General features: G+C 36.8%; 1 protein-coding gene across 2 annotated transcripts; it reads left to right on the top strand.

Annotated features, from left to right (window-relative positions):
• IMPACT (impact RWD domain protein) lies at positions 1-27,838 on the top strand. Of its 2 annotated transcripts, none has more exons than XM_043444281.1 (11): positions 1-158; positions 1,260-1,388; positions 2,506-2,558; positions 3,770-3,832; positions 10,980-11,065; positions 14,252-14,374; positions 16,503-16,555; positions 19,218-19,291; positions 22,548-22,638; positions 24,123-24,257; positions 25,278-27,838. In XM_043444281.1, the coding sequence occupies exons 1-11, from the start codon at positions 123-125 to the stop codon at positions 25,344-25,346; spliced, it is 912 nt and encodes a 303-aa protein (XP_043300216.1). In that variant the 5' UTR covers positions 1-122; the 3' UTR covers positions 25,347-27,838. The 2 variants fall into 2 exon arrangements, with proteins under 2 accessions (XP_043300216.1, XP_043300215.1); XM_043444280.1 differs by having other exon boundaries at positions 16,458-16,555.
• Positions 27,839-27,893: the final 55 nt, after the last annotated feature.

Genomic DNA, 27,893 nt, shown 5'->3' with positions numbered 1-27,893 from the left:
GGCGGGGTTGCGGTTCCGGGTCGGGTCTCGCTGCAGCCCGCGCTCAGCTCACTGCCGCAGCGCCCCGCCCCCGCGCTCCGGACCTGGGCAGGCGGTGGCCGCCCGGCAGCTCCCGGGGCCACATGGCTGAGGGGGATGCAGGCAGCGACCAGAGGCAGGTGAGGCCCCGGCGGGGCGCCGACCTCCAGGCTCGTCTCGGCCTCTTCTCGCCGCCCCAGGCCTCCTCGACCGAGGGGGCTTCTGCCCGGGGCCACCCCCGGTTTCGCCCGCACCTCCAGGGGCTGAGGCTGCGCCATTCGCTCAGCCGCGTCCTATTTTCCCGGCGCTCGATCTCAGCCCATCTCTCGCGCCGGCGGCTCCCGGGCGTCGGCGCGCTGGACCTGCCTTGGATGCCATCGTCAACCATCAGCACGCGACTCAGCAGCTCCGGGCGGGAGGCAGAAACCAGGGTTCTGCTCCCCGGCCTGTCTCTGCCGGGTGACCTTGGACTGGCCACTTAAGAAAGATCCCAGTTCCTGCGTTTGCAAAAGGGGCAATAATAACACGGACCCTGGAGTCCCCTGAGGACCCGTAGATCTTCTGCTCTTGGGCTTGAGCTTACCCCTAGCGCGTGGCTCACGTGGGCGCTATTGAAGCTTTTCCTAATGGGCCCTAAGGACAAAATCAGATCATACAAAGTTGGAAGTATCCGTTGCTCCCCATTTTTACCTTTAGATCCGGTTTTATTCTTAACCTGAAACCCAAAGAGTAATTTCTGAAACGTTTCGAGGATTTGATTACCAAAAACCCCATCAACCACCCAGCCTCGTGGCCAAATTCAAAACAAAACAAAGCAGGAGCGAGGCAGTAGTAATATAAGTATAGGCAGATATAATAGGTAGGAGTGGTCCAGGGGTTGGGAGGCGGGTGGGAGGGGTTACCTGTTAAAAAGAGAAGGTGGAGCAGAGAAGATACGTTCATCCTTTCACTTGTGAATCTCATGCAGGATATAGGAGTGCATATATATTTTGGCTCAGTAGTGGTCAAAAGCACAGGGATGTAGTAGCAAGGTTGGTGCCCGTCGTTGCTATAGAGTCTGGTACCCAGGGAGTAGGACATTTTGACCCGTTGCTGAAAATGTTTGGTGTCCTTCCTTTAGGGCTCCTTCACCCAAGATGGTTATGTTAAATGCAGATACCTTATAAAGCAGTAAGGAAGACTCAGGTTTTTTAGGGTAGTCAAATAATTTTTGACTTTTTCCCCTCATCACCCTCTTTCAGAATGAGGAAATTGAAGCAATGGCTGCTATATATGGCGAGGAATGGTGTGTCATTGATGACTGCGCCAAAATATTTTGTATTCGAATTAGCGACGATATAGATGACCCCAAGTGGACACTTTGCTTACAGGTATTTTTTCCTCTTCACCTACAGCCGTTTTCCAGTTACAGTATTGACTTTGTATTATTGACTACTGTTGTATTCTTCTAATTATTGTCCTGTGACTTGTTCTGATTTGTCATTTTGTTGCTGACTTTTGTTAACAACTGATGATCCAAATGTATGGGTAGTTACATCTCAGGTCACTCTCCAGTAATGCTTTCATTGATAATATCGATCTTTCCTCTGCCAGTTATTTAAGTGTTCTTCACTTTCCTTTGGCAGACTCGAGTTTCACTTCCTTTCATTATCTTCTCCGTTTAGTAGAAGAGGGTATAAACCTGGGAAGATGGCTAACATTTTCCAAGAAAGACTAGATTAGTAATTTAGATGGTTCATAGAGTAGATAACTCATTTCTTTGTTAATTGGGAGTCAGTTGTGGTTAGGACACATACATGAAATGATCAGTTATGGATTTGTGTTTAATGCTTATTCTTTGGTGACTGTCTATACTTCCAACATAAAAGATGCCAAATTGAGTTTTTATCAGTATTCATTTTTATAGTAATACTGATTTCAAAAGAAACATGCAGGGTTTTCTAGTAAGTGTTAGCTTTTTAATAGTATTTGGTAGGATTTTTTTTTTTTAATTTCTTAAGAAAATTACCTGGAACATGTTATAATGCCACCCTCGTCATCCGGGGTTGGGGTATAACGACCCTATTTCAGTTTCCCTTTTGTCTTTGTTGACCCCACTTTTTCTAATTTTAATTGCTTTTATACTTTCTCTGCAAATAATCTCCTTAAAAAATTGGCATCATCTTAACAACACATTTACCCTAAAGAAGGAAATGGCAACCCACTCCAGTATTCTTGCCTGGAGAATTCCATGGACAGAGGAACCTGGTGGGCTACAGTCCATGGGGTTGCAAAGAGTTGGACACGACTGAGCAACTAACTCTAACAACATATTTAAGGTGGAAGCATAAATGTGAGGAGGGAATTCACTTCTGAAATTTGATAAAACAATGGTTTTGTGTCTTAGTTTGGCAAGTTAGAAATCTGTCTGGTGACTGGCTTTATGAATGTTGTTGTTTTTGAACCACGATGAAGTATAAGCAGGTTTGTTTTTAAACTGCTTTGTAGGTGATGCTACCAAATGAGTACCCAGGTACAGCTCCACCTATTTATCAACTGAAGTAAGCTATATTTCTACATTTATATTTTTATAAAAAGTTGTACTTTGCAAAGATTGTTTGTACTGTACCTTGTGTTTATATAGACTACCTTGTCAAAATGTATATAGAAATTAAAAACACGTTGGACTTCATGTAGAGTATTTACATTTAAAAATTAAATTATGTAAAAACACACTGACGTTTGCCACTTAGTATAAAAGAATCAAGGGATTCATAGGGGATAAAATAGCTCCAGAATGTCGTTAGAGATGGGAAAGGAAATCTTCCTCGTTAGACAATCTAGTAATCTAGAAACCTCGGTCTGTAGTCACTCCTAACCTGTTTCCCATGACCTCCCCGGTTCCTTGACATGGCTCTGCATAAGAGAACCTCCTTCCAGGCATTGCCCATGGTGCTTGTGGTACTTACCTTGCCCTTGTTGTTGAGGAACCATCTTCTCAGTAGCCAGAGTGTAGTCTTACTGAGTCATGACCTGTAGACTGCAATTAACCTTTGATCACCCTGCCTGCTTGACCTGCTAAGCTGTATAAATCTGTTCAGATAGAACTGCATTAAATCTCAGTTATTAACATTTTTACCTACCAGTGGGATTATCTTTTTGTTTCATTTTTTATAGATTTTATTTTTTAAATTATCTTTTGTATGAGTGTTTTAAAACCACAGCAGTAAAGTCTGTTATCACTCATGGTTCTGTAATTTTTCATTTTTATTCATTGAAAATGAAGGATATTACTATAGAAAGCTTGCAAACACAAGTGCTCTTTTCAGAAAAAGTTGATTTACAGTCATGTGGCAATTGACTTATTTGTTAGAGTTGTTTTTTGGGACATCAGTTAGAAAAAATTGGGAACTGTGGTTGTGTGGCAAATACTGTGAATCTGGAAATTTAGATTCTGAAACATATTCTGCCACTTAGGTAAACTTGGGCAGATTTTATGGTATCTTATGCACTCCCCCGTCTTTTAAACTATATTTTAATTGAATAATGATGGTGTTGGTGTCATCATGGTTTCCTGGGAGGACTAAATGAGTTAATGCAAATGAAACCTTTTTGGAACTGTACCAAGATTTATACAACATAAAATAATATTTTGATCAAAGTAGAAAAATTTTAAAACTTAAAATCAGTTTGTGATTAATCAGTGTTTTTTCTTTGTGATATAAACACAGTCTTTGCATAATCATCTTTGTTTTATTTTATTTAATCTTAGTGCTCCTTGGCTTAAAGGGCAAGAACGGGCAGATTTATCAAATAGCCTTGAGGAAATATACATGTAAGTAATGGATGATTAAAAACAATGCTGTTAGTGACTCTGTTATCGGCTTTGTTGGAACTGTGATATGTTAGGCCCTTTTGTAGACTTTTTGTTAAGCTGCTTTTCCATTAACAAAAAGAATCCAGTTGAAGAATCCTTGAAAGATTAGTTATATAATTTTATATATGCATTTGATATAAATTCTATTTAGAAACAAAAACAAAAGTATTATTTAGAACTAATAGCTATAAAAACACTTAGCTAGCTGTGAAAGTAAATTCAGAGACACTGTTCTTATTTTGATATTTTCATAGGCTATGTTGAATGAAACTGGTAACAGCAGAATCCTAAGCATAATTATTCTTTAAACTACCTGTACTGTTAATGGTAATGTTCTTGTATTAGGCCATAGGACTGAGAGTCTATTGATAATATACTGTATTTTTCACTCATTCATTCAGCAGATACTACATAGCAGGTATTATACTAGATCCTGGATATATATAATTAGCAAAAACAGAAATGGTCCCAGTTTTCATAGCATTTAGAATTTGCTGGTAGGGGAGATATTACTCATAACTGTAAAAATGAATGTCAGATTGCAGCTGTGATAAGTTGTTTGAAAGAAGGATATTATGTGTAGTACTACCTGAGTTTGAAATAAGACCTGCCCTGGTAGGTGAGAGATGGCTTGTTTGACTCAGGAGCTGAGTTACTTAAATGGAAAGAACTCCAGTGAAAGGCCACAGCATGTGCAGAGGCTCTGTGTCAAGGAGTTTGGAGCATATGAAGACACAAAATAATGGTGGTATAAGGAGGGGGTGTTGGGGGAAAAGGGAGCAGGGTGGGAAAGGAACCTGGTGAGATAAGCAGGGGAAGTTATGGAGAGTTCTGTAGGCCAGGTTGAGTGTCTGTCTTTGTCCTGAGACCCATGGGAAGCCAAGAAGAGCCGAGAAGTGGTATGATGCTGTGGTGAGATTTTCATTTTGAAAACCCCGTTCTGTGTCTGGGTGAAGAACTGACTGGAAGGGAGCAACTGCATTGGGGATATCAGTTAGGAGGCTGTGCAATAGTCTGGAGAAGATGTTTCTGTGATTTGGGTGAATTGTATTGAGATACATTAATTTAGTACAACAAATAATGTTCTGAAATATCAGTTTTACTGTAATCTGGGAACCGATAAGGATTGTCTTACATGCTCTAGGTGGCCTCCCCAACTGGCACAGTGAGAAAACCCACTTTGTGTCAATGCCAGGTTTCTTTTCCTCACAGAATATTAAATTTAAAAATGCTAAGTCTTCATGGAATTGATTCTGTTGGTTCCTACCAAGAGGTAGTGTGGTCTTCCTTGAGTCCCTAGGTTTACATTTGACTCAAGAAGTAACCTAGAACAGGAGATATCAGTGGGAGATGCTCCCATTTAGTGATCCCATCATCCTCAAAATATAGATATTACATGTTTTCTCAATGAAATGTTTTCTGTCCATGATCTTACTGGTCATTCCAACTTTTGGGCCCCCAAAAAACTTCTTTCTGTAATCTTTTATTTATGCCTATTTACCAATGTACCCTCTAAAGTAGAATAAGATAAATAACACTGCAGATTTGCTAACCAAGGATGTCGTAATTGTACATCGTATGATCATTTTTCAGTTCTTATCTTATTTGGCCTCTGTAACTTTTGATGGTGTTGAACACTTCCTCTTCTTGGAAAATCTTCCCACACTTGCCTTCCATCCTGTTAAGTCATATTCATCAGTGAAATTATTCTTCTATTTTGCACAGTGTCATGCACTCTGAAATGGCTTCCCATCTGCCTTTTTTCTACCCCAAAGTGCCCCCTTTATTAAGAGATAGTGTCCTATAGGGCACAACTTGCTGTTCTCCTTAGCTAGTTCTCTTGAGCTATTAGAGAGTTAGGAAGGATCAGAAATAACAAAGCAGTTTGTTCTGAAGATAGGATATGGTTCATCCCATCTTGTTTTATTGAAAGCACTTGAAAATAACCCCAGTCCAATAGTATTCTTTTCACACATGTGGTCTAGGTAGAAATGTAGATTCTGTTCTTAAAGTTGTGTGTGACAACTTTTAATGATATTTTTCCATAAAATCCCTGCAGGGGGCAACAAGTGAAATGCTATTGGTCATTGAAAAGTAAACATTTTAAATGTATAAATATAGTCCTTAATGTTTATAGTTTCATTATGTTCTAAATATTGTAACATTATCAAGATTTTCATATTTATTTAGCATCATTTTGACTGCTGAAATATTTTTTTGCCTAGATAAGAAGGTGAACTATGTTTTCTTTTATGCAAGGAGGGAAGAAGTCTGAAAGCTAACAGCCTTGTCCAGTAGACATTTTATAAGTATTTTCTATATGCTAGCACTCTGTTAGGAGTTTGGAATTTAAGAATGAAGACAGATGTGTACCAATACACTATAATGACGTAATTGCTGAGAGGTTTGTACCAAGTGCTGTTCCTTTTAGAGGTCTCTGGGCATGTGGTGAGGTTGTAAAGGAGGGTTCCATTGTGAAGGTGTGGTGCTTGGCAGATAATCAGAAAGGGAGAGATTTTCAGATAGAAGGAACTGCAGGGTTCAGCAAGTAGTCTGATATGCTGGGGATAGGAATTGATATAGGTGTAAGAAGAAAGAACCTGTAAGCTGGGGTAAGGAGCTTGGACACTATCTTGTAGGCTCCAGGCATTTTAGGCAGGGGAGTGATGTAATCAGATCCGTGTGGCAGTGTGGAGGGTAGGCAGTGAAGAGTCTGAAGGAAGGGACTCCATCGGAGTAGCAGTCAATAACTAAGAGGGAGACAGGGGAGATCTTCATTGAGGCAACAAGAATGCAGGGGAGAAGAATGGTCAGTTAGAGGAATACTTAAGAGCATAAACTAGAATTTGGTGATTGGGTAGGTGTAGAGTTATTTGCTTATCATACCTTATTTTTTGTTTAAACATTTTGCATTTTAAACATGGATATTTTGAATATATGAAAATAATGATTTTTATAAAACAAAAGGTAAATGACAGGTTTAAAAAATATTTCAAACATTATACCACTTGGTATTAATAGAAAAGTGAAAAAGATTAAAATTTTTAAAAATTTGAATTTATGATAGTTCATTTCAACAATATTTACTTTTAAATCTAAGAAAATGATTAATTTCCCACAGCTCTTCACAGTTTGATGTATCACATGAAGTCTTAGATTTGGAACTTAGAGAATGAGGCTTGTCAAAGCAGAAAGTGCACCAGACCAAGTTAAATAGGTGAGGAATACTCTCTTCAAGACTTGTAACAAGGGAGAGAGGCAGAACTCAGTCTGAACTCAGCTGGCTGAAACAAAAGACAGCAAGGTTTTTGAGGGCTGGGATAAGCTGTAGAAAAGTACTGGGGAATGCTGGGGGGAGGTTGATCAGAGAGTGTCCAGCCCATTAAGTTTCTTCCTGAGGTTGCAAGAGTGTTTCTCCGTGGTCAGGCCATCTGTGTGTGCAGATCGTGGCTCATCAGTAATTAGATGCTCCTTCCAACAGAGACTGGGCAGCAGGGGCGCTCTTCCTTGATGACTGCATTTCAGAAGCAATGGCTCCCAGGTCCTTGAGAAGGACACTGGTTGGTTCTAAAGCTGCCATAGCTTCTAAAAAGATATCCATAATCCCAAAGGAGCTAAAGAAGAATTCATAATGACAAGTTCTCTAAAGAAAATGCTCTAAGAACAAAGTCACGGCCTAGAGTCAGGAAGCTCTGCCTGTCTGAAGTTTAATCAAGCTGATGTTAAGGGTGCCTTGGGCAGGCTTCTGGGGTCAGTTTTTTTTTTTTTTGAAGAAGAAAATGCTTTTATTAATCACATGAAACTGACATGCCATCCCATTAGGCTGAACCAGGATAAATAATGCTGTTATAAAATTTACATTTCTTGCATCCATTTCATATTAGATATCAGGGCTCTAGGTCTTTTGGACAAATTTCAGTAAACCATTTATTTTTTAATAGTAAATAGGAATTAACATATGTTCTCAAACTGTGCTAAGAAGTAGTTAGCTGGGCAACTCTGAAATCTGTAACAATGGGCTGGGGTCAGTTTTTGAAATAATGTGACCTCTTTCTCATCTGTAAAATGAGGATAATAGAATAATATCATTGTGAGGATTAAGTGACATAATCCATGTGATATGTTTCAGCACTGTAATAGCAGCTCTCATTTTTGTTGTTCTTGTCAGAAGAGTCATCTCATCTAGTTTTGTCGTTTTGAAAATGAGATGATGGAAACTCAGATTGAGTGATTTGTTTGAGGTCGTGCAACTTTGTAGTACATTTTAGTGAATATCTTTACCGTTAAATAACAAATATAAATACTGGAGAATTAAAGGTATGAAAATTAGAGCCGTGGGTAAAATGAGAGTCACAAGTAACTTGACTTTGTCTTGATCGTTCTGCATTGGATTATAGTTATTTAAGTATATTTAATCACAGTTATGTCTCTACTAAAATATCAGTTTTTAATCCAAGTTGATCTTTTATTCAATTTGAAACAAATTTGTTCTAGACTTTTTATATTCAGCTACTATACCATAACAATTTCGTGCATAAAAGCTTAGCATCTCACCATATAATGAGTATTCTCAGATTTTGCACCGATTTTTAGGATTCAGCAAACTTCCTCCAGGACCATTGGGGTGCGGGAAAAGAAGGGCACAGGAGGGAAGATTCCAGATTTTGTCTGTTTTAATTTGTTTTTGGTTCTGTGAGAGATTTCATTACAGTGAGGGCAAAAGTTTGAAAACCACCAAATCCTAGTTTGTATTTAAAAGATGTGAATAATCAACTATACTTTAAAAAAAGGAGGGGTGGGGTTTACAAACCACTGTCGTGAGAGAAAACACAAAAAAGCAGAAACAATGACACCACCCAAACCACCATCAGTGATAGAACTTGGGGGTCTAAGGGAAAGAATTTTCATTTTCTTCAGGAAACCTTTCACATCTACCACAACTTCCTTAAACTGGATGTCAGTAAATTTAGTTAAATACTAGGGATGAAGGAAGCAGTCAATAAATGATGTTAGATGGAGTGCTGTTGTATATTGTTCTTCAGGAAGCCATGGGCTAGAGGAGAGGAAATTTGGAGTTAAGGTTTAATGTCTTCCTTATTATTTGGAAAAATTAGTTATTAACTGCAGAAATTCTTCTAAGGCATTTTCCACCGCCCCTTCCCCCCAAAATCCCCTAACAAAAATAACAAATCTGAATGTGAATATGTATTCACGGAGGGATTATTTTCCTGTCTCAAAGGGGGCTGTAAAGATTAAGTGAAGTAACCAAGCATTTTCTACATCTTATATATAGTAGGCTTTCAATAAAAACTGGATAATAGTGCTACTACTTTTGGTGATGATGATGATGTGATGAATTCAGTAGAATGGGGTTAGGAGATGGAAAGAATTACATATAAAAGCATACATTTTTAAGAACAGTAATTGCAAGCACTGGGACAGGGGACCCAGTTTTCTCATTCACTGCTATACCCTCAGGGTTGCACATAGTGCTTGGTGTGTAGGCGAGGCCCTTATAGATCTGCTGAGTGAATTAAGACAGCTCCACTTGAAAAGAGACTGCTTTTGTAAAGTAAGACAAGATGCTGTAAATCTGTTTTGTAGGTGGGGAAACTGAGGCAGTTCAAGTGTCTTACTTGCCTAAGGGCACAGCTGCTTGCTAGGAGAGCAAAGTGATGTGGGCCACCTGAGCTCTGGAGTAAGTCTGCATTCACATTCTCGCTCTGGACTTCTTATTGCTTATAAGACTGTCTTAGACAAGTTAATTGATCTCTCCAGGTCTGCTTTCTCATCTGTACAATGGGAAAATAAAGCCTACTCTATTAGAAAATTATGAGCATTAATGTGTTGCTATATCAATATATCATGTACTTTGGGCTTAGTATATTATATATTCAATACATTTTACCTTTCTCTGTCTCTGTACCTCTGAATCTTTTATGGGGGAGAGAGGAAGGGAGTAGGAATTGTTTAAAGGAAACTTAACCAACATTCTTAACTTTTAAAACTTTTCGAGTTGACTTTTGCCCTCTCTTAAGACAGGTTGCCAGAGAGCACAGAGGGTTGTTTCAGCACTCAGGAGCTCTGGGTGGGGTGGGAGTGTTTGAGGGTACAGAGTTATTTGAAAGCAGTGTTGTTTTCTCCTGTGTGCTTGTTTTGAAAGCTTCCTTTGGGTGTTGATGAGTGGTGATAAAGAGAGATAATGGTTTCAAGAGCAACTATTAGAGGAAGGGCTAAGGTGTTACGAAGTGGTTTGGTGAGTTCCTTTAACACGCATATTAACACATCTAAAATTCGTATCATTCCTTAAAAAATAGACACTTGCTGTTGCCATCATTTAACATAACTCTGTGGAAAAGAACTGTGACTTGTTCTTTTTCTCAATGGGCCTTTGAGATGGATTTAATTATCTGATGCAGCCAGACAGCTCTTTGGAACCGAAATGAATTCGGGCAATAGAATATTATGTCGAAAACAAGAATCTAAAACTTTGCATTGCTTGTCTTTTAGTCTTGTAAATTGACTTTCTTGGGGAGTTTCTCAAATGCTTTGTATTCTTAATTGTTGAAATAAGTATATGAAATAAGTGGTTTGAAATTGTTCAAAAAGTTTAGGAAAGCAAGCAATGACTGGGCATCAATACTACAATTATATTCACTGACAGAAACAAAATCATATTTATATCTATCTTAATTCCGTTCAAGTTCAGAAATTCTCTTTCCCCTCTTTGGTTGTAGCTCTTCTACTTATTTTAAGTAAGCAGTGTTAATTTGGGAGTCATTTGGGATTTTTAATATTGATGTATTAAATATTCATCTACAAATGTTAGTAAATCTCATGTTTTTATAAGTTTCTTTTTAAAAGGCAAGGCTAGGGAATTCCCTGGCGGTCCAATGGTTAAGATTTGGAGCTATCACTACAAGGACCTGGGTTGAGTCCCTGGTTGGGGAACTAAGATCCCACAAACTGCGCAGCAAGGCAGAAAGAAAGAAAAAAAACACATGGCTAGATATAATTTAATTTCTTAGAGTATAAACATGTCTATATTGTCTTGAATTTGAGAAGGAATTTTTTAATAACAATTTTTCCCTTGAATTTTGTTTAGCCAGAATATTGGTGAAAGTATTCTTTACCTGTGGGTGGAGAAAATAAGAGATGTCCTAATACAAAAATCTCAGATGACAGAACCAGGTAGGTTTGAAAAATATTATCATTGCTCTTTTAATTTACAGTAACTAAATTTTCATGTATATATTCTCATTGAAACTTTTAATAAAGATCTATATGCTGTTTTATGGTTTTACATGATAAAATATATTCTCTGAAAAGTTCTTTACTCATGTAAGTATGGTTATTTCTTTCAGTAAGGTGTAACCTCTTTGGTTTCAGATTACTATAAGCTCTTACAGAGATAGAATTTTATGGTTAAAGAAGTTTGCCCAAAAACCTTTGCTTTCTATGGCAATATTAACCATGTAACATTCTTTATGCATTATTGATATAAGTTAGACATTAGCTTCAAATGAGTGTAATGTCTATAGAAAAAGAACTTTGGAAAACACATTGACCAATATTTAGGGTATAAAAAGTGACTTTGAAAATTTGATTTTTAAATCAAGATAGAATTCACATACTATGATCATTCACCTTTTAAAATGTATATTCAGTGGTTTTTAGTAGATTCCAAAGTTGTGCAGCCATCACCACTAATTTCAGAACATTTGAAAATTAATATTTTGCTCTATTATTATTCTTTCGTTGAATCATAAGTATATAACAACATAGAAGTTTCTTATGTTTTCTGTTTACTTTGCTAGTCTTTGCTTTCAGTTACTACAAAAGCCTTTTAGAGAGGAAAATCACTGAGTATGATTTTATTTCCAAATAGAGTTTTATTGTTATCACTGATAGAATTATTTTCAGTTTGGGGAGAAGAAGGATGAAAGAACAACAATTCAATAGTCTGTTTACTAATTTTTAGAAGGTTATTTACAGGAAACCAGTTATTGAGGATTCCTTTACCAAAATCAGTATACATTTAAAGTTGATAGAAACACATATTTTTTCAGAGCATTTTACAGTTTTTCTATAGAAGTATTTTTTACTGCTTCCATTAAAATCAGAGATAAATGGTCTGAAGATATTCTGATCATGGGACAGTATTTTTTGAAGTGTTTTCCTTGACTTTTTATGATTCATGTTCTGATTTTGTGGCATTTCAGGGCATCTGAGAAGAGTGGTCTCAAAATCAATTTTTGCCAATCCACCATTCTAGAGTGTGGGATAATTGCAGAAGTGTTATGTATACCAGTAGAAATTTAGAACTCCAGAACTTTGGGATCACTCACCTCTTAGGAAGGTTTTTACATTTTTTATTTTAATATGGTGTTTTCCCTTTCCCACCTATATCTATAATTTAGTTTCACCACACTTCACTTTTTTGAGTTACTGATTTAGGTTGTATAATTTATAATTTTCAAAAATTTTCTTTGGAATTTTTTAATAAAAAATTTTCGAGACTTCATATTAAAATGGAAGTGTTCAGGATATCTCATGAGAATTTTCTTCTCCAGGGCACCCACTTGACAAGTAATTTATTTTTATTTTACTACTAATCTTCAGTATGTATTTATTCTTTATTATTTTATTTTTTCTACTGTAGAAGTATTAAATCTTGAAGTAGTTATTTACAACTATTTATACTTTAAAAAATTCTGAACTAATTTTAGACTTACAGAAAGTTTGCAAAAATAGTAGAAATAACTACTGTATCCCTCACTCTGCTTCCCTGAGTAACATCTTACATAACCATAGTATAATTATCAAGAACAGAAAGCAAACATCGGTAAATATAATAATAATATTTTCACTAGTGTTCTTTCTGCTGTTCTAGGATCTGGTCCAGGATTCTTTGTTGCATTTTTTCTCCTTACTCCCCTTTAGTCTACAAATAGTTCCCCATTCTTTCTTTGACTTTTATGACCTTTCATGACCTTGAGTTTGTCCATTGTTTTCTCATGATTGGAGTAAGACTAGGCATTTTGACAAAAATATGACAGAAATGATATTGTGTCCTTCATAGTGTATGTACTATATCAAGGAGCTAATGATATCAATATGCTTTATTATTGATGATATTTACCTTGATCCCTTGGTTAATGCAAAATGACTCTACTATAAAGTTACTATATTAATCAAGTTCTCCAGAGAAACAGACCAATAAAATGTGTGTGTCTTATGTATGTATGTATGTATGTGTGTGTGTGTATCTATGTATTGGGTTGGTCAAAAAGTTTGTTTGGGGTTTTCATAAGATGGGATAGAAAAACCTAAATGAACTCTTTGGCCAACTCAACATTTATAGAGAGAGGTGGGGGAAGGAAAAGTTGGGGACAGAGGGAGAGGTTGATTGATTGATTTTAAGGAATTGGCTCACAAAATTATGGAGGCTTGGAAGTCCAAAATCTGCAAGGTAGGCTGACAGCCTGGAGACCTAGAGAAGAAATGATACTGAAACTCAAGGCTGTGAAAGCTTATGTTGGCAGAATTCCCTCCTTGTCTGGGGAGGTCAGTCCTTTTTCTTTTAAGACCTTACCTGAAAAAAAAAAAAAAAGACTTTAACTGGATGAGTCTCACTTGCATTGTGGAGGGCAATCTGCTTTACCCAAAGTCAACTGATTGGAATGTGAATTCCATCTAAGAAACACCTTTCCAGAAATATGTAGAATAGTGTTTGACCAAGTATCTGTGTACCATGGTCTATCTAGATTGTCATATAAAATTATCACCGTTGATAAGTCTCTTGGGGGAGATACTCTGAGACTGTGTTAATACCCTATCCTTCTTCAAATTTTCATCCCCCCTCCCCCTGATTTTAGTATCTATTAGTGTATCTTACCAACAATATTTATAAACAATATAGTGTTGTAACAATATGGTGATTCTCACTTCTTTCTTTCCTTCTTGCTATGGTTAATTTGAATTATATTGTGAAAACAAGATATCTCTTCTCCACATTTATTTGATTATTTACATGAGAATGAACTCATTTTATTTAGTGAGCTAAAATTCCATACTGTCTTTATTTTGTTGCTCAAATTGTTCCAGGTTTGGCCTTTCAGAGTGCTCGCAGGTGGGCTCCTGTGTTCTTTTTATAAGCTCCCATCTTTTTCTGAACATTCCTTTACTCTCTGCAATCACAAGATGTCCCAGCTCATCTTACATTTTCCTTGTCCCAATCCTGGAGACAGACAGCCACTTGCAGGAACACTGGTTCCTTCTGTTGAAGACTGATGTTTAGAGATCGAGACTAAAAAGTTTTTTAAGTGTCAGTTTTTACTGTCTTATGATCACTCATAATGTCTCATATCCACATAGGCCCAGACATAAAGAAGAAAACTGAAGAGGAAGATGTTGAATGTGAAGATGATCTTGTTTTAGCATGTCAACCAGAAAATCAAGTTAAGACTTTGGATTTTGATGTCAGTGAAAATCGAACAGGTATAGTGAATGTTACTAGTTTATTTTGAGGACAGTAGTGATGTGGCTTCCCTGGTAGCTCAACTGGTAAAGAATCCGCCTGCAATGCAGGAGACCTCAGTTCGATTCCTGGGTTGGGAAGATACCCTGGAGAAAGGATAGGCTATCCACTCCAGTATCCTTGGGCTTCTCTGGTGGCCCAGGCGGTAAAGAGTCCAGCTGCAATGCAGGAGACCTGGGTTGGGAAGATCGCCTGGAGGAGGGCATGGCAATGCACCCTTGTACTCTTGCCTAGAAAATTCCCATGTACAGAGGAGCCTGGCGTGCTTACAGTCCGTGGACTCACAAAGAGTCAGACACAGCTGAGTGACGAGCACAGCACGGGGTGGTAGCACTAGGATTTGTTTTTGGAATGGTATAGAAATGTAGTAAACTGTCACATCTTAAGGAATTCTTATTAATTTACAGAGAACTGGGTTATATTTTTCCTGCCTCTTGGTCATTTTTGTGTTTTCTAAAAAGTCTATCAGAATAGTGAGGACAAAAATAGAAGTTTAGTTTTTCTTTTTTTTTTTTTTTTTTTGCTGTTAGAGTTTTGAATTAGTGGTGGGAGAAATTGAAACTAAGAAAGCTGTGTCAATGTTTTCAATTCATATCCTGTTTTTATATTTTTATTTTATTTTTATTTTTTTATATATTTTTATTTTAAAATCTTAGATCTACTGATGGCTCAGAGTTAAATTTTAGTCTGTGCTAACAAATATAAATACAGTAATTGGAGGTGCAACCAGTGAATTAAAGCTAGTGAAATGCTTTTAAGATTTTAGTTTTTACTCAAACAAATTTGTTTCATAATCGAGTAGTGTTCAACTTATGAATAGGTTGCTGTGATAAATTAGCTCTGTGTTTCTATCAGAAAGTATGTTCCATTTTAGTATTTTAAAATGTTGAATGATATCGTCAGTTCCTCCAGTGTCTTAGAAAAACATGATAGACCAGAGAGAATGTTCATTTTCTTTGAAGATAGGGAGTTTCCTCTGCTATGATATAGTACCTCTTAAACAGTGAATGAAAATTTACAGTTCTCGCATATTGTCTCAAAGCTAGTGGAAGAGAAAGGATAAAGAAGTGAATGAGTAGGGGGAGAAGACCCAGGATACCTGCCCCTGCTTCACTCTGAGTAGCTCCCATTTTATTCGTTTACATATTTGTGGATTTGGCATAGGATTTCTTTAGAGAATGAAGATTCATTCTTAACAAGAGTGAAAATCAGAGTCATAATAAATCACATCCAGTTCATATTGACCTTAGTAGTGTACCAGTACAGTGGTCACAATCTTTTCAAAAAGAGAACACACCTGGGGGGAAGGTAAAACATCCTCCACAAACCTGGCTTCTTATCCTAGTCCTGCCGTAAACCAGAGCAGTGATTTGAGGCAAGTTATTTAAAATGCTCCAGAAATATTTTTATATCAATTAGTTGAAGTATTTCATCACTTGTAAGGTAAACTGACTGGTAGAAATGGAAAAGAATTAATTGTTCCTAAGCTTGTTTAAAGGGCAGAATAACGGGAAATCAAGTACTCAGTGGACTACCAATATGGTGTACTATTGATATATTTAATTCAATCCTATGAAGTAGGAACGGTTTTATTAGCAGAAGACATTATATTACAGCTATACAAAGTAAAGTCATAGGTTTCCCAACCCAGAAGTCCATCAATAGTAAAATGAATAAATACTCCGTATTAGCTGATCTTTTTGGTCTCAGGACTCCTTTATACTCTTAAAAGTTAGATATTATGCCAACTTATACTACCGAAACAGTCCAGGATTTGCGTGCCAACCTGCCATTTTCACTGGGTGACCATTTAGCAGGTGAAAAGCATTTATAAGTCAAGTAGTTTTATCTTAATGTAGGATATTATTGGGGGAACATTTTACTTAAAATTGTAATTTAATAGACAACCAGTATTGGTTATTTGAGTTGATTGACCATGTAATTTACATCTCTTTCCTAACTCCCTCCACTATACCATTTGCCAGTTTTTCAGTATTTGTATGTAAGAATTTTAAAAAGTAACGTAATTCTTTACATTTATAGAAATAGAAGAGTTACCTCCAATTGATCATGGCATTCCTATTACAGACCGAAGAAGTACTTTTCAGGCACACTTGGCTCCAGTAGTTTGTCCCAAACAGGTAAATTTGCTGTGTCCAGTTCACTTTGATGGTGTTTTACCAAAGTAATTGAAGCAGATGGTTTTGCAATAATATATTTGTTTTTGCTTTTAATTTTCATTCAAGATAAAAATTATTTGCTGAATTTTCTACCCCCACATTATTGGGAATCATAGAATATTTATTTCTGTTGATCACTGCTTTCAAAATTATATGCAGACTCTGATTAGGGCTTAACTAATGGATTTTCAAAGAAGAAAAACCCATTGTGGTGGTATAGAAAATTATGATGCTTACCTACTTGTTAAAAAATCATTTGTCCTATCACATGGGAGTTCTGTAAAACCTAGCCTGATTTGTTGTTACCCAAGTAGGGGGACAGTAGACAGACTGGTTGAGCCCAGTCTTTCCAACCTGAATTCCTTTTCCTTTCAGCTTTCTGATTTTAGGTGACCTGATAACCACCAAAGGATATCATTTGGGAAACTTCTCCGTCAGAAATGGTATTCAGAGGTCTTTGTCTTTCTTAGTCTCTTCAGCAGAATTGTTTTCTTTTTCCATGCTATAATCTACCCTAAACTTTATGAATGTAAGAGACAATTTCAGTACACCTATGAAGTTAAATTAACCAGAAAATTCTTAGAGTAAGCATCGGTCTTCTTCCCTTTGGTCTGTCCAAGTTCTTTTAAAGCCCTATATATAGGAATATAATTTTTTGCACCACATTGCCTTTTCATTCTTTGTTAGACTCTGGAAGAGGAAGTTTTTTTCTTCATTGATTTGTGGTCAGGATAAGAGCTTCTGGTGTAAGCTTCTGGGCTTTTCTCTCAGAAAGCCTGTTTTGCCCTTGGCCATTACTTATAATCATGTTGCTAGAGTCCTTAGACATTCTATTCGGAATCTCTTCATCCTGGATCCCTTTTCCATTTCTGATTATAGTCACTTAGACTTATAGAATCATAATTTTTGAAAGCTGAAATAAATCTTAGAGGCCAGTGTCTACTTATTTTACTAATCAGGAATCTGAGTCTGAGAAGCACAAGATTGCATCATTTCTGATCCAAGTTGGCCTCCCCGTCTCTAACTCAGTCTTCCCTACCTCGTTTCATCTGTGCCCCTTGCCAACTACTTTTCTGGAAGAACTGACCACGTGTCACTCTTCCCCCACATACTCAATAATCTTTGCTGATTTCCTTTGGCTACAAGGAGAAATTCAAACATGTTATACAAGTCACTGTGATATGACCCTGCTTTAATCATGCTGATACATCTGTCATTACATTCATACTCTTAAGGCAGAGCTACATAAAACTGTTGGTCTATTTCTGAACCTTTCTCTTTTATGTCCCTGCTAAGGTTGCCAGGATACCTACCTAAATTGGAATTTCAGATAAACATTATTGCATAGGTCATACTTACAATAAAAAAAACTGTAGTTTATCTGAAGTTCCAGTTCAGCTAAGTGAGAGTCACTTGGTCGTGTCTGACTCTTTGTGACCCCATGGACTATACAGTCCATGGATTTCTCCAGGCCAAAATACTGCAGTGGGTAGCCTTTCCCTTCTTCAGGGGATCTTCCTGACCCAGGAGTTGAACCCAGGTCTCCTGCACTGCAGGCGGATTCTTTACCAGCTGAGCTACAGGGAAGCCCAAGGATACTGGATTGGGTAGCCTATCCTTTCTCCAGGAGATCTTCCCGACCCAGGAATCAAACCGGGGTCTCCTGCATTGCAGGTGGATTCTTTACCTGCTGAACTATTAGGGAAGCCCAAAGTGAAAGTTGCTCAGTCATGTCCGCCTCTTTGTGACCCCATGGGCTGTATAGTCCATGGAATTCTCCAGGCCAGAATACTGGAGTGGGTAGCCTTTCCCTTCTCCAGGGGGTCTTTCCAATCCAGGGATCAAATCCAGATCTCCTCCATCGCACGCAGATTCTTTGCCAGCTGAGCCACAAGGGAAGCCCAGAATACTGGAGTGGGTAGCCTATCCCTTCTCCAGGGGATCTTCCCAAGCCAGGAATCGAACCAGGGTCTCCTGCATTACAGGCAGATTCTTTACCAACTGAGCTATCAGGGAAGCCCCCAGTTAAACTTAAGCATTTATTTCTTCCTACTAAATCTGGTCCATTTGTACATGCTGTTCCCTCTGAAGGAATGACGACTTCTTGCCCCACCTTACTCCTCCATTTTGATGCAGAATTGTCACTTATCTTTCAAGTTCTGGCTCTTGTTACCTCCTCTCTGAACCTTATTTCTTCCAGGGAGAGTTTTGGTTTCATAAGTTTTGAAACATACCATTACTCTGCACCTCTCACGCTGGTAAATTTTCAGAGCCATTTCTAGAAATTCTCATATTCTCATTTAACTTTCTCTACAGTATGGGGAAGATTTCTTATGTGCAAGTACCTTGAACATGGTTACTGCTCAGATATTTGTTGAAAACTGGTGCTCAAAAATTCTAGGACTATTTTTTGTACCAATTAGAGTAATTCAGTTTTTGCCCCTAAAATGAGGAGAAAACTTTGGAAATGGCTTTTTCAAAATGTAGTTGATTCTGTAAATAACTGTTTGTTAATTTCAGTTCAACAGTATGTATATCAATATGCTTTAAGACTTTTTTTAGCATTTACAGAGCAAATAAAAAATATATATATCAGTTTATTTATATTGTTTCTGCTTTTAAGGTGAAAATGGTTCTTGCCAAATTGTATGAGAATAAGAAAATTGCTAGTGCCACCCACAACATCTATGCATACCGGTAAGTGATCATCACAACTTTAGGAATGTGCAGTTTGTTAAAAAAAAAAAAAATGGGGGAAACAGATGCATGATTTAAAACAAAGAACAATTTTGTGTTTTTTTTTCCATTGTAAAAGTAATAATCATGTGTAAAATATTTGGAAACGGCAGAAAAAAAAGGAAAAGTTCACTCTCTGCCATTCAGTGTAACTGATATTGTGAAATGTTTTCTGTCTCTTCTATGCAAAGTTTATTTTTTAATGCTTCATTCTGGTATCCAGGTTTTTCCTTAATATAATAAAAGCATTTTTCCATGTTGTTATAATTGCTTTATAAACATTATTTTAATGGCTTTATAATATTTGTCTGAGGCTCCATACCACAATTTATTTAACCATTTCCTTTTTGTTTTAGTTTTTCATTTTTTAAAACGATTATAAAGAATAGTCCCGTGAACATCTTTGTGTACTTTTTAGATTATTTCCTCAGGATAGGTTCTGGTTATTTGATATTCTTTTATGAAATGAAGCAGAAGTATAGTTAAAAAGGAAAAAATGAATAGATTCCTGGAAGTAGAATTATCAAAAAATGTGAACATTTTTGAAATTCTTAATCCATATTGCCAAAATTTTTCTGAAGTTTTTTTTAAACCAATTTATGCTCCCGTTAGCAGTGAATTTAGAGTGCTTCTTTCACTACATGTCTTTGAGTATGAAGGTTTTATACAAATCTCTGCAAAATTTGTTGTAAAGAGATGAAGGGTGTATTTTTTTTAAATATTCAAATTTATACAGACTTAACAGAACATAGTTTAGGACTAAAATAGATCAGAGTATAGACATAGGAATTCAGTGTAAACTTAAAATGTGATTGACACTATCTGTAAAATCTAGGCTATCTAAAATTCAGAAAACTCAAAAAGAATGATCACTTTTGATTGGTGAGTTTTTAATATTACTAAGTCACATCCCATTAAATGCCAAATCTTCCAAAAACCTACTTGTTACATACTTCCCTACTTATTAGAGTATCAGGGTGTAGAATTTTGGTGTTTTAGTGAGTTAGGGTCATCAATATAAAAAGGAGAGATTAGACTGTGCTTGCTCTCGGTGGTTAGAACGTGCTGTGAAAGTGTTAATAGGTACCATTCATTTAGTTTGCATCTTTATTGAGTGCCTACTCTGTGCCATGTACTTTACATGAGTTAATTCTAGTTATTTAAGTGACTGTGCCACTGTAAAAAGGTGAACTTTTTCAAGATCACATCGTTGTTAAGTGGTAGAGCTGAACTTGAGAATTTAGTGTTATTTATCTCTGTTATTCCTATTAATACATGGCTGTGTGGCTGCCCCTTCAACAGTCACTGGACATGATACTGATTTTAAGTTATCTAAAAGTTAAACAATGTGCCAGATACTGTATTTCAAGCCCCAGGTTTAAGTACTTAAGTATTTTTGCATATTGATGGTGATCAGCTATCACTTCTCACAGATGTCAGCTGACTGCATATAGCAGCCCCTCCAAATCCCCCCTTATATAATTGATATTCGGGAATGAAGGAGCTTAGCTTGTCAGAATTGTGTGTCGGAGAAGACTAAAAAGGCACAAAGTGGAGGCTTAAAGGACTCCAGTGGGAGTTAAAGAAATAACTTGTATGTGGTCCATGGACTTTGTGTTGTGTGTTTTGAATGCTTAGGGTCCTTTTAAGGTTACTTCCTGGTTCTGGGGCTGTGTTCCTGCTTTGGAGTTATGGGGCACTCTTCAGGCCATTGGTCCACACAGGTATCGGATGCTGCATCATTGTCTTCCTGGCATGTGAGGAAAGGGTTAGTGAAAATGTCCATGGTACTTCTTTTTAAAAAAAACAAAAACCTAACAGTACTGATTTTTTTTTTTTTTTTTTAGTACTGATTTTTATAGTTCAATTTCTTCTTTTGTTCCTTAAAGTCAATCCCTGACTCCTTTTTACCTTAAATTTGCCACATAAAATTTTGTTGAATAGTACTAACTTTCTCTTCTTGAAATGAGGCCAACTCTGAATAATGGTGAGCTTGGTTGAGAGAGAGAGAGAGAGAGAGTGTGTGTGTGTGTGCATGCGCGCGTGCTCAGTGGCTTCAGTCTTAGCCGACACTTTGTGACCCCGTGGACTGTAGCCTGCCAGGCTCCTCTGTCCGTGGAATTTTCCAGGCAAGAACCCTGGAGTGGGTTGCCATTTCCTCCTCCAGGGGATCATCCATTTCCTCCTCCAGGGGATCATCCCAACCCAGGGATCGAACTGGGCAGTAAATATTTACTGAGTGAATATTTACTGAGTGAATGAATGAATAGATGGATTGGTAGATGGAAAGATGGATGGATGAATGAATGAATGAATATGATTGGCATAATAAAACTAATAAAGTTGACTTAGGTTTATAGATAAGGTAGTATTTGGCTTTTTATCACAATAGCTAGAAAGATAATCTTTGCTATATTTACTTAGTCCTAAATAGAATATTACCATTTGTAAAGGGGCCTAAAAAATCCACTAGATGGCATATCTTAACTGGCACTGTTTTCTTTTTATACCTCTTACTTACTTGCCAAGCTTATTCAACTACAGTGTAGCCCTATTTATTATTCTAGATGCTAACTTTCTAGATAATTTAAATGGGTAAAAACTCTGTGATTTATTTCTGATACTGATAACTATCCAGGGGGAAATTATGGAGAAAAATAAATCTTATAATTCTTATAGTGGGGAAGATAAATGCTTTGTGGCTAGAATAAGACGTTAGAAAAGTATAAAATATTGACTTAGGTTGATTTTTTCACCTCCATCTTTTTTAATGTACTTTTTGTCTCCTTCACTAGAGCTTAGGCTCTTTGATGACAGTATACCACCTGTTTCCTTTATACCATTTGTTAGTGCCTCTTACGTGTAATATTCAGATAGCTGACTCAATAAACATTTTTTAGTGACTACTCTCTCTAATCTCAGCTTCAAGATTAACTGAAGCAGAGAGAGTGTCAGATGTGTAAGCTCACCTTCTGAAATTGTAGCATTTCTGATTCAAAGGAAGTACTCTTGATTTTAGCTTTCCAGAATATAAAAAAGGAAGCATATTGGATAGTAAATCATCAGTGAAAATACAACCAATGTATATCAAGAAAGATTTTTTAAAATAAATATGCTAATTTTGGAAGTAAATTGATGGCAACAAGTATGAAGGGGTATAACTTTTATTACAGTATTTCAAGGTTTCAAAGTATAACACTGTTATATGGGTTTCTAGAATATACTGTGAGGATAAGCAGACCTTCTTACAGGACTGTGAGGATGACGGGGAAACAGCAGCTGGTGGGCGCCTTCTCCATCTCATGGAGGTACGTGTGAGTTAAACCCTGCCAGTCCTGTTCTGTGAGCCATAAAATTTCTCAACCAGACAGAGCTCCATTTAGGAATAAGTCAAACAGTTACATGATATGTAATGAGCCATATTTGGTTTTATTAGTAATTAATTTTTAAACATTGATTGAGAGATAATTTTAACCACTGGATATGGGGCAGAAAGCAAAAGGTTAATAACTTGTGCTGTGCTTTCAATTGGAGAAGGAGATGGCACCCCACTCCAATATTCTTGCCTGGAGAATCCCAGGGACGGAGGAGCCTGGTGGGCTGCCGTCTGCGGGGTCGCACAGGGTCGGACACGACTGAATCGACTGAGCAGGAGCAGCAGCAGCAGCTGTGCTTTCAAGCTCTTCCAGTGATAGACAATAGAAGATTATCTTCAGCTCTGGAAAAACTTATCCTTTTTTCTTCATGACAGCTTCCTCTCCTCTGTTTTCTTTGTTCTGTCTTTGTAAAACTCATGCTGGTTGGATATTGGACTTCTGGATAGCTCCAGAATGTTTCTTTTTTTGTTAAGTTGTCCATTTCATTGCTTATGTTCTGAGACATTTTCTTAACTGTCTTCCAAAATTTCTGTTGAATAAATTTTTTTTTTTTAGCAACCATATTTAATTTTCCAGGAGTTCTTTCTTGTTCTCTATTTTTCCCTTTTCATAGTGTGCTTGCTGTTCTGCTTTTATGAATGCAATGTCTTCTAAAATTTTTCTGAGTATACTAATTAGAGTTTCTTTTTTCAGATGTTTTCTTCCTTAAATTTCTCCTTGTCCATTTTAGTTTGTTTATCTTGTCCTTTCTTTTCATGCTGCTGGATTTTCTTCATCTGTCTGATGATCATTGATTGTTCATTAATTTTAAGAATGGATTGGTTTTTTCCCCTAAGGTATCTGCTATAGTTTCTTCTGCCATTGTATGTAGAAGTTTGTTTTCTAACCAGGCCCTTCCCTTGATAGGAACTTTGGGGGGGTCAGGCCTGTAGACTGGTGGCCTTCATGTTAAGGGCAACATTTGACAAATGTCAAACTGAGGAAGCCCTTACTGGTAGGCACCAACGATTACTCATACAGCCTCAGCTCTGTCTGGCAGTTTGTTCAGAAGCAGGTTTTATGTTGCTGTTTGACGTAGGAGTAGAAAACTGCCTAAGCTCAGCTGTTCTGGTTGAAGTTACCAAGAACTGGAACCTACTGCATGACCTCCCCTTCACTCTGACTGGTGGCCCCCAAGTTTGGAATTTGAGGACACTGTGGACCACAGAGTTTGTTTTCCAAATTCCCTTCTCATTCTAACATCTGTCCCCTCAGTTGTTACTCATCTCACTCTGCTCACTCATGGTTATGCCATTAAAGTCAGGGGGAAATTTTATGTGCAATTTCATATATATACATTTTTTTTTCATTTTTCTTTAAAACTCACATTTGTACTTGTGCATATCTATACATAATTGTGCTTCTGAAAATAACAGATTTTGAATGTGAGAAATGTCATGGTGGTGGTATCACGCTGGTATGGAGGGATTCTGCTAGGACCAGATCGCTTCAAACATATCAACAACTGTGCTAGAAACATTCTAGTGGAGAAGAACTACACAAGTTCACCGGTAAGTGGTTACTGATATTATATCTAGAGAGGTTCTCACTACTGCCTGTGAAATTGAACGAAAAAATTGAAAAAGAAAATTAAGAGTGAATTAGAATGAGTGACGTATATTGGAAGAACCTTTGAACTAGGAAACTAGAGGCTTAGGTTTTGGTGAGAACAATGTGATTGATTAGTTGTGTGATCTTGGGCAGGTTGGTTCATCTCTTCAGACCTTAATTTCATAGATTCATGGGGTTTTATAAAAACCTTAAAGACCAATCAGTTTCCACTCCCTAAAATTGAGGCCCGTAGAAGTTGTAGCTAATGCTACAGTGAACTGGATGGTCTTTAAACATCCATAAAATTCTAATATTCTCTGTTAGTGTCAAAGTATATCCCCTTTTCCCTGGTATGCCTTTAGATGCCTTCTTCTTTTATACTTTGAGGTTTTTGTCTCATATTTCAGATACGTTCATATTTAATTTAAATTTTGCTGCCTTACTTTGGAAAATGAACAGTAGATTAAAAAATGTTAAGGGGAATTCCCTAGGGGCCCTGTGGTTAGGACTGTAGGCTTCCACTGCAGGGACATGGGTTCAGTCCCTCAAGCTGTGCAGCATGGCCAAAATATATACATTCACAGAAAATAATAAAATTCTTTAGGCAAGGATACTGGCAAGAATACTGGAGTGGGTAGCCATTCCCTCTCTAGGTGGTCTTCCTGACCTAGGGTCTCCTGCACTGCAGGCAAATTCTTTACTGTCTGAGCCACCAGGGAAGCCCCCCAAAAAAATAAACTTAAAAATAATATTGAAATTACTCAAATATAAATGTTAGATAACTGAGATAAATGTTTTCTCTGATTATCCTTGATTGTTTTGGAAATATTAAAATAGACTGTGGTAAGTGAAAGAGCCCTGTAAAACGGAAAGATGATACAAATGGAAGTAATTACACTTTCACTATTCTGCATATTCTGTATGAATATTTAAGATTCCTAAGTGTAGGAAGATACTATATTAATTTATGTCTTTTTCAGGAGGAATCATCTAAGGCTTTGGGAAAGAACAAAAAAGTAAGGAAAGACAAGAAGAGGAGTGAACATTAACATCTGAAACTATATGAAAGGTTAATTTGCCTATAATTATATACAAATTCCACAGTCATCCAAGAATATATTGTGCAGAGAGAGAATCCTGGACTGTTCAAGTCAGCCAGTTCATTGTGAACACCAGCATATCTTTTGTTCTTTGGTTATATCATCTGCCAAAATAGAGAACCTGTGATATTTTCATGTGTGTTTCAGGCTGATTCAGAAGGATTAATTAGAAGTTAATCACCACTGCATCTAATTTTAGAAAGGTAACAGTTGCCCAGGGCAGTACCTGAGTTAACTGTGCATATCATTACATGTCAAGTGCCTTTGTTAGGTGGGGAAGAAGTGTCTCTAGAGGAATATAAGTACCTGATATCTCGGCATTGGGATTCTCATTTTGTTAAGTGAGTATTACCTTTTACTGCTCTTTATGGTTTATTGGAGTAGGGCCTCATTGAAGATTGATCTTCAAGAGTTTCTTCTTGTGATTTTAGTTCATAAATCTGTCACCTTTCATTTTATAGTGTTCATCATGGAGTAATGGATTAAGTGAAAATCCAGGAGTATACACCTGCAGTTAATGTGCTGAAGTGATAATTCATCTAACAGATTTGTTAGCTGAAGTGTCATGCCTCAATTTTCTGTTGCAAGTTGGTGTTTGTGAATTTTCAAAGTGATTTTCTAGTCTCTCCTTTTTTGTTTAATTCTTGTACTGTTAAGCAATCAATAGGGTGAGCCAGTAGTCTCCTCCCACCGCTGAAATGCATCGGTGTAACAGTCTGGTTTCTTCTAACAGCCTGGATGAAGTCTTCTTGTGATCTTCACTGAGGAATTAGAACTGTGCCTCAGCTGTGCTAGGTTATTGGGACGTTTATGGAATGGCACAGAGGTGGCAGAACACCGCTGGTGCAGAGTGACAGGTGTTGTGTAGTTCTGTAAATGTGGTGCACTTTTCCTGTTCCTGCTCCAGCTACCTTTCTCAACTCCATGATTTGTGGAGAGAAGGAACGAATCTTTGATGGGAAAAACAGAGAAAATCCCTCTTTTTTTCCCCCCCATTCTTATAAAATCTTCCTTTCATCAGTTTTTTTTTTATAAAAGTTGCTTTTTTTATTTGCAAGTTGTACAATTTACCACTAGGCATTTAGAAAATAAATTTATCTGTGAGGAATTATAAGTCATTAACTATTCCCTTTCAGATAATAGTTATAAGCAACTATTAAAAATTATTAATTAGTCACAGATTTGCCTGAAATTCTCTTCCAAAGAGAGGGAACAGAAATAAAGAAGCAGTTTGGAATGGTGCTGGAGCATGGAAAACATCAAACAAAAGTGGACACATTGGTTTTTTTCCTGTTCTCTGATGTTTTACTTTTAGGAGATCCAACATCTTGACTTGGTATTTTTAATTAGAATTTAGTAAACTGCTTTACCCTAGAATGGATTCTGAGAGGTAAAATCTAAATTACATTTGTTGTCAGTGTGTCTAGTTGTTGTAACCCATATTTATTTAAAACATTTACCTCAAATTCCATGAAAAAGTGTGTTTTATGTATTAGCTGTTAAAATAAAGAACTTAATGGCTATTAATTAACATTAAAATGATGTCACAGTTTTGGCATGTGAAAACCTGTCAAAGAAGATAAAAAACAGGAAGAACTGGTGCTACAGAAAAATGTGAGTTAATTTTTCTGCAACACCAAATTTGAATTTCTTCCTAGCTGTTTTATCTAACATTTATTTAGGTCTTTATAGAAAACCTTTTAATCTCTGATCCCATTTTCCCTTACTAAAAAAAAAAAAAAACCAACAACTTATTTTTGCTTCTTTTATTAACCACATTTTTCCAGACTAAAAAACTCTAATATCCTTTGCCAAAAGTCAGCTAGTAAAAAGGAGAGATCCAAAAGTCTCCAGTTACGGAACCTGAGTTATTTCACTCTTCATTATGGACCCCTAACTAGTTATAGTATCCTTTTGTCTATTTAAAATTTCTCTCGTTTAGAAGGTTTTCAAATTCTCCAAATAATAATTTTCTATAGCCAGATCTATACTGTGGCATATTTTATAGTATATTGTGTTAGTTAAAGATACTCTCCATATGCCAGTATGAAAGAGCTAGTAGCATCTCCTTTTTAAATGGGAACAGCAGCATGGTTTGGAGGTATAGGTCATGATACAGAGCCTATTTGAAGAGAAATTGTATCAAATTGATCACAACCAAGAAAGAATAGCTTGAAGCAGATACTGTTTTGGAAGGCAGGTAAAATTTATTGTGAAAATTGTATAGCCACTTGTAATTCCACTGTCTAGAGATAACGTTATTAACATTTGGTATGCACATCCTTCTATTTTTTTCCTATGCATGATTTTGTATATATGGCTATTTTTCTTTCCATAAAAATGGTATTAAACTGTATATACTGTTTTGTATCTTGCATATTTCATATAGAGGTATATTGTTAACATTTTCCCATGTCAATAAATATTCTTCTATGGCTTAATTTCTTATGGCTTTGTCACATTCTGTATTCTGGGTATATCAAAGTTTACTCACTA

The sequence above is a fragment of the Cervus canadensis genome, chromosome 23 (assembly GCF_019320065.1).
Source record: "Cervus canadensis isolate Bull #8, Minnesota chromosome 23, ASM1932006v1, whole genome shotgun sequence".
In the NCBI taxonomy this organism is placed as follows: Eukaryota; Metazoa; Chordata; class Mammalia; order Artiodactyla; family Cervidae; genus Cervus; species Cervus canadensis.
This window is presented reverse-complemented; position numbering and strand designations above follow the sequence as displayed.

Bases quoted from the DNA above. Each gene is read 5' to 3' on its own strand.
- IMPACT (XM_043444280.1), top strand. From the start codon at position 123: ATGGCTGAGGGGGATGCAGGCAGCGACCAGAGGCAG. The intron at 11,066-14,251 runs GTAGGTTTGAAA...ATATCCACATAG, and splicing joins ATCTCAGATGACAGAACCAG to GCCCAGACATAAAGAAGAAA. The intron at 22,639-24,122 runs GTACGTGTGAGT...TGAAAATAACAG, and splicing joins GCCTTCTCCATCTCATGGAG to ATTTTGAATGTGAGAAATGT.